This window comes from Lasioglossum baleicum, chromosome 5 (assembly GCF_051020765.1).
Source record: "Lasioglossum baleicum chromosome 5, iyLasBale1, whole genome shotgun sequence".
NCBI classification, from domain to species: Eukaryota; Metazoa; Arthropoda; class Insecta; order Hymenoptera; family Halictidae; genus Lasioglossum; species Lasioglossum baleicum.
In genome coordinates this window covers 13,295,148-13,308,691 of record NC_134933.1, presented here as the reverse complement: position 1 = coordinate 13,308,691, position 13,544 = coordinate 13,295,148, and the positions used below count along the sequence as shown (strand labels likewise).

General features: G+C 43.0%; 1 protein-coding gene across 1 annotated transcript; it reads left to right on the top strand.

Moving 5' to 3' along the window:
* The first annotated feature begins 122 nt into the window (after positions 1–122).
* On the top strand, positions 123–6,725 carry Ktl (BTB/POZ domain-containing protein Ktl). Its single transcript, XM_076423960.1, has one exon. It carries the CDS (start codon positions 590–592, stop codon positions 1,328–1,330), a length of 741 nt encoding a protein of 246 aa, XP_076280075.1. The 5' UTR covers positions 123–589; the 3' UTR covers positions 1,331–6,725.
* Positions 6,726–13,544: the final 6,819 nt, after the last annotated feature.

Below are 13,544 nucleotides of genomic sequence, written 5' to 3'. Positions count from 1 at the left end.
CGTTCTCGGTGCGCCTTCTGCGCCAGCGTATCAACCCTCGCAACATACACACGAGTGGTGCGTCCTGCCGCGCGCGCGAAGTGCCTAGGAGAGGAAGCGCAGCGACGAAGCCGAGCTAAGCTCGGCCTTCCTCGACCGACCGTAGGCGCAGTCTCTCGTCGTCAGTCTTTCTCGTTCCTGGACCCGAGAGAGCACGCTTTCGGGGTCAGATCCATCCTTGGTGTCCAACCACCTCGTCGCAACCCTCAGCTGTTCTCGGTCACCGACCCGTGCATACCCATTCTCATTGTTCACGCGACCCTCCGGCTCTGTCACCGCCGTATCGTGTGCTCTGTGTTTTCGGAAGTGTTACCTTCGTCGGGGTGAAGCAGCCGATCCATTCGTCGCGCCAGCGAGAATAAACAGAGAGTGGCCGCACGATTGTTGTCTTTCCCCTTTCTCTTATTCTCTCTCTCTCTCTCTCTTTCTCTCTCTCTCCTGCTCTGTCTGTCTGTCTCCCAGCCTCGCAATCAATCCGAGGACTACGCTTTGTTCTAGTCGACTCGCACACGCTTGTCGTTGAGTCCAGAACCGAAATACAGCCAGAAGCATGGTGGATCAACAGCAGTCGGATCAGCAACAGGAAGCCGTGCCAGGCGTGGTGGAACTGAACGTGGGCGGTATATTTTACACCACCGCGTTGACCACCCTCACCCGGGAGAGTAACTCTCATCTCGCCGCTTTGTTTTCTGGAAAAGTGCCGGTTGAGAAGGACGCCAAGGGAAGATATTTCCTGGACCGGGATGGGGTGCTCTTCCGTTACGTTCTCGATTTCCTGCGCAATCAGGCGTTGGTTCTTCCCGAAGGATTCCGAGAGAAGGAGAGATTGAAGCAGGAGGCGAACTATTACGGTTTGCCCGGGCTGGAACGTGCTATCCAGGAGAACAAGTTTTCTAGCACGACGGGCAAAAGACTGACCGGGTGCATCACCGTCGGCTACCGCGGCAGTTTCGCGTTCGGCCGCGAAGGTCTGGCGGATGTCAAGTTCAGGAAGCTGTCGAGAATTCTTGTGTGCGGCCGCGTCACGCTCTGTAGGGACGTGTTCGGAGAGACGTTGAACGAGAGCCGTGATCCCGACCACGAGACTTCGGATCGTTACACGTCCAGATTCTTCCTGAAGCACAGTTCTATCGAGCAGGCTTTCGACATGCTTCAGGAGCAAGGATTCAAGCTGGTCGGTAGCTGCGGTTCCGGCACGGCTGGCGGCAATTCGGAACAACCGAAGCCTGGCACGGACGCCGAGGAGAATCGTTGGAATCATTACAACGTGTTCGTCTTCGTCCGTGATTAAATAGAGTTCCTCGTTCCTCTTTGGTCTGATTTAGCTGAACGAGTCGGTTGTTCGGTATAGTTGGTGTCTTCTCGACAAGATCGGCGACGTCCAGTTCCAGATTTGAAAAAAACGACACCCTTCTCAAGGTCCTGCGTCGTCGATGGAATAGACGGCGGCTTTCCGAAGATTCTCCTTTCAGGACTGATTGCAACCGGTAGAGTAAAGAGTAGATGAACTTCCCGTGACCATTGTACACGTACGAGTATTATTCTGATTCATCGGGCTACTAGAGCGACAATGTCACGCATTCCTCTTTCGAAACATTCTTTACTCGTCTCCTCCTTCCCCGCGAACGGACCCGGCAACAGTTTCGCTGTCGGTGCTCGCCGTTAACACGGCGGAGAGCCTTGTTCGAGTTGCTAGATTCGTCCCGCACGCGAACAATTCAACGTTTAGTTGAACATCGGTCCAAGTAGACCGGGAATGAAACAATACCAAGTTCGTTTAGCTTAATTCTGCGAGACAGGGACTAATTGGTCGTGGCACAATGACCAACAGATCGGAAGTAACTTCGAAGACGTCGAACGAAGAAAGTTTGAACGACAACGCTTCTACACCTGTGGAACTATAAGACAATGGAGAAATGGTTATCATCGTGACCGACAGATTCGGCGGAAGACCAAATTTTGTCAAATTCGAACGCGTTTTATCTGTCTACTCGCTGGATGTTATTATTACTCGTCTATTTATCAGTCGAGCAAGTTCGGTGTTGAGATTCATAGACTTGTCGAACACTTCCGGTGCAGCGATTTTCGAAAAAAAAAATAACGGGAAGAACGAAGGAGACGTTGTTCCATACGCTAACACGGAATCGCTGAAAGGGAAAACTTTAATCGAGACCAAACTAGCGTGAACCAATCAATCACTCAGAGTCTTACGATTATTTTAAGAAACGGGTAATACAAAACAGACAAAGAGCGTAGAATAAAAATCGGGTTGGCCACCCAACGTGTTTCCCCTCTTATCATCGTTATCAAACTTATCATCCGGATAGATCGAGAAACGGAGATGTACAAGACTCAGCTTCAAACAACGCTGGTCGACTGTTCGAGGTTGAGCTTGATGCGTCGGACAGGCTGGACGGTGTACAAGAAAACGTGTGCGCGCGTGTGTGTGTATGTACGTATCGTGTAAACGTAGAATTGTGTGTACGTACACGCCACCGCGGTGTTAAACACGCATGTCGTCGAGCGATTCAAATTAATCGCTTAGGTCAAACGCATCTTCTCGAGCTGGTTCTTTGTTCGAATGTTAAAGGGGCCGGTCAGCGTACTCGCGAGCGAAAAGAAAAGCGATGTAAGTACACTTAGACAAAGAAGAAAAAAAGTACAGTTTTGAGATTGTTGGAGCTCGGCGGATTATCATAGGCGTTAGGTGGACAAATAGTTTTACCGTGTGTTTCTGGGCGGTGCGAGAATAATTTGTAATCGGTACTTGGCTGTTTCTCTACCTGCGTGGCAAGTCGCACGATATCCATTCGTGTAGGCCGAAAAACGTTTGGTCAGCGGGAACGGTTGTGTTAGAACCGTCGTCGCGTAGATAGCGTCGAGCGTATCGGATAAAACGGATAGGTTCGGAAGCGTTTCGACAGTTTGTCGGCGAGAATACGAGCGAGATGAGACTGACCGTCGACGCCGGTGCGACGGACGTGGGAATGCGGCTTGGATTTTTCCCCTACGGGACGAACGACTACGAATTAAAGCGGATAAGACGGCCGTGCACGATGACGTTTACGTTTTATCGCGAGTCTGATTATCGGGTTACATTGTACTGGTTTGGTTTGAAGAGGCTCGCGCGATCCGTGATTTCCGTTCAGCGAGAACAACAACCGTTGACGTTTACCCCTTGGCACTCAGAGCTATTTTAACTGGAAAATTAAACATTTCTTCCAATCTATAATATTTCCATTGCCTATGATTTTGTTCATTTTATGGATACGAAATTGGTATAATACCTCATACCAATACCTAAATGTTTAGTAATTGATTAGATGCCGACATATTTCATAATCTAAACGATATTTTGAATAATGGTACAGCAATTTTTAGTGGCGCCTCTCTCAGAGTCGCCATTCGAGTGCTAAGGATTAAAAATGAATTGAATGTTTCATGCGATCCGAAGCACGGCCACAGCAACAAGTCATTCCAACGTGTGGAGAGAATAAAATGATTCGGCGCGGGGTTCCTGGGCCGAGGAACGCGCAGATTCTCCTCTGGATTTTCGCCGAAGAGCCGGGGCAATTTTTCAAGATGAACGAGCGCGATCGTGTCAGAGCTAAACAAATGGTTCCTTTCGAGAAAATTTAAATATCCGGACACCGGGGATCTCGCCGTGAATTTCACTCGATCCTAAGTAGATCCCCAGCCCGGCCCGTATTTTATTTCACGATTTTTGACTTACGCGCACGGCGGAATTTGATAAGGCTTCCGCGAGGCCGCCGTTCTCCCGGTTGCAAGACAATCTTATCGGCGATTCCTGTAGCATGTAGATTACATTTTTTCTGCCGTGTGTTGCCTCTTCTTAGAACCCCGAGTAGTATTTAATTACGATGTTCCGTTGCGTTCGATGTAAGCGGTTCTGTCGGCCGCTCGTGGACGTCGCGAATGCTCGTCGTCGTCGGCTTGCAGAAATCTGAGCTGCCTTTGTAAACAGCTGTGTCTACGAATTCGCACGTGACTTTACGTTTTATCAGATTCACGTACACTCTCGTTCATAAATCACAGCCTACCCGTATTACGCGCAGCAGAATCTAAATTAATATTCTTTTTTAAAAACTGTGCAGAGAACGTAAATTATATTACGCGTTCTTGAATATTTCCTCATTATCCGATGGCGGATGTTTTAAAAATTGAAAAGATTCCTCCGATAATATTCGTTTTCAATTTCCGGGTTTAATAATTCTCCCTCGAATTAATTCTCTTCAATGTTATTTTATATCCTTTCTACGTGAAAGATCCAATTTCTTAACTCTATCCAGAGGAGTCCAGTGCAGAAAGAACCGTGTAACCATGAATTTATTAATAATAGTTTGTTCTGAATAATAAACTAGTGCATCATGGTTACTGTTTCACACGAAGATAAGAAATTGACAGTTTCTTGAGTACAGGTGTCTAGTGATTTATGGACGGCAGCTATCATTCAATTCTAGAAAGCACTGCATTGTTCCGAGAAGCGATTGTTAACGTATTATCGGTAGCTATGTGCTCGTACGTATGTGTGTATAAAACAGTGTGGCTGAAGTTTCGACATGATACCGGTTTAGCTCGGTGTGCGGAGCTTCCGGACCCCGGAAGTTCGAAATTTGGCAAGACCAAAGCCGACCTTTTGTGCTCCGGCGGTCGCGCGGTATATGTTGATAACATATCCGACGTGTTAAAGGGCGCACGAGCTATTGATGATCGGATCATGAATCGTTGGAATCCGATGGGCACCTAACTGTGCAACCTACGCTCCGTTAGATCACGAAGGTCATCGGTGATAGTTTGCAAATGTAGACTGTGTCGCTCGCACTGAGATCGGTGGATCTAGTTTTTCGGATCGATCGGAAAAGGCGGATAATTAACTGGTGCTAGATATCACGGGGATCGTTCCTTTAGAATGATCGTAGAGTTTCGAATTTCAATGTTTCGTATCTCGACTTTGTTCGGCGAGGAATGTTTGTTCGGTCGGTGTTTCCAGGTGCACCGAGAGAAAATTGCGCGTTGACAGGCACGCTGTTCGAGACTACCATTAGAACCGGTGATAACGACTAAATCTAGTCGCGTCGACGAAAGGACCAAATCAAACAAATTTTTATTCCCGAAATCGGAGCAGTTTAGTGGAAGCCCCAAGCGATACAAATTTTGGGGACCCTCAAACTCAAGTTAGAAATAGAAGTTAATAAACTTATTAACAACAAAGAGAAGTAATGAAAAATTTCATACTTAGTCCGCTTACGGTTAAACCCGCCGCTGCTCGAGCGAAGAGCAAATCGCGTCGTAGACGGTAGTCGATCGGAAGGAGTTTCGCGAAGAAAGTGGCAAGGGTACAATCGTTAAATTCATCCTAACTAGCTTCTGTAAATATCACTATTAGACCAGATCGATCTCGTCCGAAGACTATTTAATTATATCTTTGCGATAAAAGTTGAACCATTGGTCTGCTCGAGACTCGTGACGGTATCGCTAAGGCCAAAGATGAGCTACGAAAACATAGGAAGAGCGGGGTCAACGAGGGTCGTAACCTCGACGACACCAGGCGAAATTCTAAAAGGCGTGGAAATCCAATTGGCCACATTCCCAATCTCGGTGTACCTGGGCGTCTCGCGAATCAAATCGGGCTCGAATCGGTACTTGGATTCATGGCGTGTCCCGATGACGACGCCGCCGATTACCCCGAACATTTCGTTCGAATTCCTATTGGAGAAGTCGTTGCGATCGAACGATCGCGGATATCACGGACCGATCTCATGGGTCGATGAGAGCCGGCTGTTAGATCCGCGAGATAGGTCGGCCCTAATTCGTAGATTAGAAGCGGCGTACCGCGATTCCGCTCGCCGTTGAAGGAAACGAGTCTTTCGACGAGCGAATCGAGGAACCGATCGAGAGGATAACGCGATTCTTGCCGCGTGTCCGTCGATAATGCCTCGAACACCTCGGAACGACTCCTCTCCTTTTCATCGAAATGGATTCGGCGAGCTGAAAGCGAGAAGCCACGTGCACCGTCGCCGAACGAACGCGCTGAAACGTGGACCATGTGTGCCGGGCATGCATCCAGAATTTCGTTTGTGCTCAGGCAAATTGCTTTTTCCGAACGCTTTCCCTGCGACACCGAAGAAAACCACCCGGAACGGTTCACCAAGAAACGTCAACGAAGCGTTCAACTTGTCAACTCGCACAGAGAGAGAGAGATAGAGAGAGAAAGAGAGAGTCGTCTACCACGTTATTTTTCGCTGAATGTTTAAGTATCATGGTTCCGAGATTGAAAACGTTGATACGGAATGGATTTTCTTGATGCAGTTTCTGCCCGGCGAACATCAATCTTATTCGTTTTTGTCTCATCGCGGCACGGCCCGGCACGGCGCGGCGTTTGCATAAAATAAATTGAAAAGCAAGTACCCGCGAACGTTCGCGGACGTAATGGCGAAATAGATCAGCGCCGCAGTTCGCAAAAGCCCTTGTTTTTCGTGGGGGATGGGTGTTCGGTTACACGAGAGCTTGATTTCGTTCACGTTCGCTCAGCGTTCGTTCGTTCGTCGACTACGACGCGACGGTGTTAGGTAGCGTGTAAGGCGATGCTACACTGTGACGATACTGAATCATTGTACATGTATATACACAAATCGAGAGAGCAAAAATAAAAAGGATGATACGACCGAGCGAGTCAGATTACTTTTCCTCGGGGTTTGCCCCCCTTCTCATTTCTTTCTTTCTTTCTTTTTTTCTTTCTTCTGTTACTCGCTGCCGTTCGAGGATCGAATGTAAGTCAGTAGGGTGCACGATAACTAGAAGTTTTATGCATTTATCACGAAAATGTAGACAAAGTCAAAGGATTGAAGGGTATGCGTTCGGTTCTGACGTAAATTTCTTTCTGCTCCGAATATACATAGATGTTTCAATTTGAACGTTTTAAATGTACCGAAAGCGCGTAGGCAGAGGTTGCGTAAAGATTTTTAATTATCGAATGGTTCAAATTGTGTTTTCCTGTCCTCATTTTTATTTTGCATAAAGATACGATGGCAAAAAGGATGCAGGATTTTATGCATTTATGACGATTTTCAATCCATGAAACGTAGTAAAATACTTTAACCGTCGGCTGAGCGCGACGTGGAAATGACGTGGAAATGATAAATAATTTATTTAGAGAATCAAAGATTAATTACTAAAATGTCAACATCGCTATATATCTAGCGCGCATCGTTCAACGGAATGTCGAAGTGCGTAGAAGCATTTGGGGAGTTATGGTATCTGCAGTATTCCGTATAGTATGTCCACATAAAGCATTCATAACGTCAATTCCGGTTCTGTAGTTTTGTGATTTAATCAACTCTCGAGGGGGGAACGAGTTTTGTTGAATTTATTCACTGGTTCGTTTTCATGAATCGTCTTTTTGAATTGCTGATTTCATTGTGCTTTTTTCTTCTGGCTCGGCGGATAACTGTTGCTACGTGCTTCTTTACGTTCATTTGAACGATAAATGAATAGCTATTTTTCACGAATTGTAATGTCATCGTGAAATGTATCGATCAAAAGGTATCTCGATTAGCGAGAATTCATTCGCGTTAAATTGGAAACGAGTATTTAGTTAAATAACACGGTTGTTTTTAATAACAAGCAAAGACTCACTGACTCGGATGATTTATTGCTTTTTTAATCGAATTAATATTTAACCCACTTCAGATCCATTAGACTTTCTATTACAATAACGGTATTGGATCCACCGTCCATCGTTCACAGCTGACAGAAATAGTCTCGTGAATACACAGCATGGAAACAGTAAACTTGTCTCCCGATTTCGTTCATTTTCTTTCTCGATATCGAATCTGAATTGATTTCACAAAAAAATATATAAAAAAAACTTTTTAAAAACCACGCTTATATTAAAATGTATTAAAAAGGAGAAAATAACTTTTTTAGATATTAATGACTATAAATAAGAGCGTGGAGCGCGAAACTATATATATTGACGTAATCTTCGTGGGCGCTTCATGCTTTTATTTATAGTCATTAATGTATAAAAAAATTATTTTCTCCTTTTAAGTGCATTTTAATATAAGCGTGGTTTTTAAAAAGTTTTTTTATATATTTTTTTATTTTCTACCTTTTAGTCTGTTTTAAATGGAACGCAAGATACATATAGTAATAATGGTATGAAATAGTAACATATAGAAACGCAATATATGGAAATACGCGAAATAGAATGACGGAATGACTCCGAGAGACGACGTCTCTTGATGAAAATGGAACTGAATGAACGGAACACCACAACCACACTGAGCTCCTTCGGTGCCAGTGTCGCCAGGTCGAGAAAACCGAGGGGAATACAAATACCCCCTCTCTGATGACCAGTCCAGTCTACGGCACGGGCACCGTGGTCTATGGTCTTAGTGGGGGACGTTGGAGTGTGCGCATGGTGCTGGAATGGGATAGTGGAAGGGGAAAAGGAGGAGAATGTGTGAGCGCCGTGTGGCGCTCAACTGGCGACACTGTTCGGTGTGAACACGTAGTGAAGTAGGGAGCGCTGGCGCGCGGAGTGGGGATCGCTGAACGCGATGGCGTCACACGGCGAGGTGTGACAGTTAATATTAAAATCTTTTTTTTCTTCTTGATGCACAGTATCTCTTTCAAATTTGTTTTTTAATATTGCTTTGTCATCCAGTTCTGAGCTATGTTTAAAGTTTCAAGTCTCTAGCTCATCGGGAAGTGGTTTAAAATTCGACTACAAGATTTGACGCATACAACAACGACACGGCAAGCTAATATAAGGAACAATTTATTTGTGAACGATGACACATTGATTCCGAAAATAGAACCTTGTAATTTTTTAAATCTCTACGGGATGTTAAGGAAATAGTCCATCTGCAAATACACTACTTTTACCCAGATTAGTCTGCAGGACCGTTCCATTAGCAGACTGGGATTTTCCCTCGTTAGCTAGCCGTTGCAATCCCCGTAACTCTTAGAACTGGCTCAGTGTGATGTTTATTTTACCAGTCAATTGACTTTGGGATTTTAATACTTCTCGTGTCAGATACTATATACCCGTACTTCGCTCGCACTCATCGGAGAAGAAACACACTAGGGATTTCCTGGAGTTCTACCTACCTCTCTTGACAACTGGCGAGAACTGCGGTTAATTAATGCGGTACTTTTACGTTTCGATAGGAATAAAAGATATTAACTTATTTTAGAAAAAGTCGGAAAAGTATTTTGCACTTATGTTGTACAATCGACTTATTAAAGTAATACTACTGACGATGCACTCGTTATATATTTTCTTAAGAAAAGGTATTATTACAATTTTGATCTTGAAATTTGGAGGAAAAAAAAATTAAAAAGAAGCGACGCAGATGATCGACGGAAAAGGTTGAATTATTAATTATTTTGTATTGCGCCAATTTATGTTACAGTAATGAGAACTCGTTACTAATGACGATCCATTTCCATAGGATGATGGGAAATTAACTGTTTGCTTATATTTTATATGAATGTAATTCGGTTGTCACAAATCGAAGAGAGATATTATTTTTCGCTTGCAAATATGAAAATTGTACAGCAAACAACATTTACATTGGAAATGTAATTTCTCCACCTGCTAGGGAATTATTAATACAAAATAACTCGTGCGAGTCTGATCAGAGTAAACGTATATTTACGATGAATGAAGAACTCCTTTTTCATCTACTACATTATTAACGATGAAGTAGCTTCAATGAACAGAGTTACGACGGAACTTGTGAGAGAAGATATTAAACAGTGAAATCGAGGTATTCGTAGCGTCAAACAGAATTTAATTTAGTTCGGAGTATACAATTTTAATTATCACGCAACGAAGAACATTCATTTTAAGCGTCTGGTGAACAGTGAGAAATGTAGTTTTTTCCTTTACGTTTTCCAAGAGCTTTATTCTTTTTGAGTAAAATGCTGAGAGACTATTTTAATTGGATCGAAGACATCAAGCAATGCATAAAGAGATTCATTCACGTTTGAATATAGAAGAAGGACAAACAACGACAAAGGTTGAAAATAAATAGGGAAATCTTTCCCAGATATTGTACCGGAAGAAAATTAAAAAGAACTTATCAGATCCTTTGGTGGATTTACACAAACGGAAGGTTTAACAATACGACTTGGAAAGTAGTTGTAAAAAGACATTGCAGCAGCATGGAATTCTTGGAAAGCGTAATAGTCACCGGAAGTTTATTCTACATTTTCGTTGTACCACTAATTGCCGATCACCCTCTATATTTAGCATTATCGGAATCGTTCGACTTCGAAATTGGAGAGAACGTCGAGGTGGCATGGCCGACGGAGAACGAGCAGCACGACATTGACGTTAGCTTGAAAAATCAATCAAAAGAGAGTCGAACTCCGGGAAAAATGCTGAACAGCATCAGACTGACGCTCGTGTAACCATAGAAACATGCTCCTTTCCCTTCGCAGATTCTTAATATATTTTGCTCGTTTACAGATTTCCTCTTGAATCTGTTGTAATTACAGGATTATAGGGGTTTGTGGAAAACGACTTGAAAAAGTTGCAGTCGAATCAATTTTAACAAGTATTAGTAATTTTCTCCTCCTCGAATGATCAAAGTACGAAATATGTATGACCCACATGCAGAGGAAGCATATATCTAATATAAAATACTCCAGCTGTTCAAAAAATCAGTTTAGGGTACAGGCGGTAGTTACAAGCTAGGGTATTGATTTTCGTCCGAGCAGTTGTCCGTTCTTCGTATGTAAAATGGAATCCAGACAACAAAAAGGGGTAGTCCCACTACCACCTAGATTTTCATCTTCCAACTAAGTCAGCGGAGATACAAGCAAATCGATCGAGGGGGTTTTATAAATATTTTGGTCACGCGTCTCGAAGATGTAGCTTCGAGGAAAACATCCACAACATTAACCCCTTAGCTATGTAGCACGATTTATAAAGTATGCGATATATTATTTCTATAATACTTTGCTAAAATGTTTCAAGAAAGAAACAATTTTCATTTTATTTTAGTTCGAAACCCAAGGCAAACGGTTAAGCCACGTGTATAGTTTTCGTTATTCATTCGAGATGAATAAATTATCCGTCGAATAGCGTTGTTACTAGTGTAGACAACTTATGACGACAGTTTCTGTTAAAGATGATACGTTCTGAAGGGGTGACAGTCTCGAACACTCTCCACACAGGGGTGGCTCGTCGCAAAAGAGGAGATTGCACGTTAACGAACGTCACCGGAAGTTGTCGGATGTAAACTCGATTGCCTGTCTGAATGAAACGCGGCAGCCACGGATAGACTTTCTGGAACCGTTGTGACAGAACTGGAAGCAATCTGTTGCTTAGTTTCCATTCACGCTACAGCTCAGCTAGGGGTTGGGGTGGGGGGCAATAAATAACGTTAACGTAAACGATACGCAGGATGGGATCCTTTACAACGATCATTAACGTCCCATTGTACGAACTCGCACAATATTTCCGTTCTACAATCGATACGTTGTTAGTACGTATGCGCTACATGTCCCAAAAGTGTCATGATTATATTGTTTTCGTGCCATTTCTTTTGTGTATCATTTGGTTCGATATTACTAAACAGCCGGAAGCTATTCAAGTACAGTAGGATTAATCGATTAATCCGATCCCGATTATAAACAAATACAGTAGAACTTCGATTATCCATAGTGGAACATGATTGTTCGGATAATACAACAATTACATAGTTTCAGTGCTGATCCTTATTGAAGTGTGAAGTAAATCGTGTAGTGTATGGGTTGGTTTAACGCAAACTAATTCTTTGTGCAAAGTATTTAGGCGATAAAGAATTCGAATATCAGAGGCCCCGATAATCGAGGTATTATCTACTGTATGCGTTTAAATCTCTATCTCTATCTCTATCTATATAAATAAAAATGTAAATGTTTGTTTGTTCATAATCTAAGATCTCCGAAACGGCTGAACGTAGAAATCTGGTGTTTGAGGCATTAGACGCAGCATTTCTTCGGGAAGGTTTAGGAGAAATCCGCAATCGAAAAAGTCCATTCATTCAAAAGTTGTGACGTCATTAGTGACCAGAGACGACTTTTTTGCCCTCTTTTGGGCACATTTCTGTTTATAACTTTTGGATTTGTTATTGCACGTGGACAAAGTCGCGGGATATTATGAAGGGAAATAAATTTTCAAAAATAAATAATTTATTCTGGAATATAATTATTATATTATATTATGAAATATATACATACATATATATAATGTACATTTTAATTATTTCCTCAGGTCTCGATTATCCATCGGGCATTAATTTATCCGGGCTGTTTGTCTCCCGACCAAGCCGGTTAATCGAGGTCCTAATAAAAAATGCGAAGGGCGCGATTGGTCTCGTTATGAAATTGTAATTCCCGATAAATGAGGGTAGCGCGCGGGGTTCGTAAAAGTTTTCGGAACTAATAATTAACTAGCGTGAAACAAGGTTATATTTGATCGGTATTGATGCATTGGCGCATTGGGCAAGATCCATGGTTTACTTCCCGAGCCATGGAAATTGTCGGGCAGTTTGTGCCGGTAGGAGCGGAATATTCGAAATTCCATTTCTGCGGGCATCCCGCGATTCATTACCTCGAATTTCCTCGAGGCCGACTCGATATTATCCCCCCGGCATCTCCAATGCCATCCCTGTTTCTCCGGCTGCGCATCGATCGAATCGGATAATTATAATGGTGCGATTACCGGTGCGGTTTGAATGACAATTACACGAGCGAGAATTTCTCTAAAAGCAGGGGGATGGATATGCATCTGCACGTGAAATGCGCGGGATTGCGGCCGCATGCAATCGCATCAGTGACCATCGGTCCTTTAACCAGACAGAGATGCAAGGAAATTTATTGTAATATCTGAGAGGGTTGATCAGGAAACGCTTATCGCTAATTGAAGAGATATCGGCCGAGAGCTAACGTGGCGTGCACAGTTTTCGAGATGAATTTAACTTTGATAACGATTCAATTTCTCGTGTGATTTATGTGGTGTGTTCTACGGTGTCGTGTCGAACGTGTTTGTCCATTGACGTGTGCGAAACAGATTACAAATCACAGCAAATGTTATTGGAATTCTGGCTTTATTAGTTTCATAATTAATGAAAATCGAACCTGGTACCGCGGATGTTTCTGCAAAATAGAAATGTTCTACCTGAACTGCAAATGACAGGGGTGAAGTTAAAGAAATATTAGATTTATATTGTCACAATAATATCCAAAGTTTATATAGTAGATATTTTTTGTTACACAACGATACAGTGGTAGTGGCAATTATATCGAAAATTAAATAAAAAGTAGCAATGAAAGTCGGCAATTTAAAGTGGGAAGTTAAATAGCAGTCTGACCAGTATTGGCTTTTTCTACTTACCGCGGAATTCGACGATTACGCAATTTTCGCTCTTTTTACTATTATCGCTGTTCTACATTCATCGATTTGTTACGAATTATTACGAAAAAAT

Coding starts and splice junctions, on each gene's coding strand:
- Ktl (XM_076423960.1), top strand. CDS start 590: ATGGTGGATCAACAGCAGTCGGATCAGCAACAGGAAGCCGTGCCAGGC.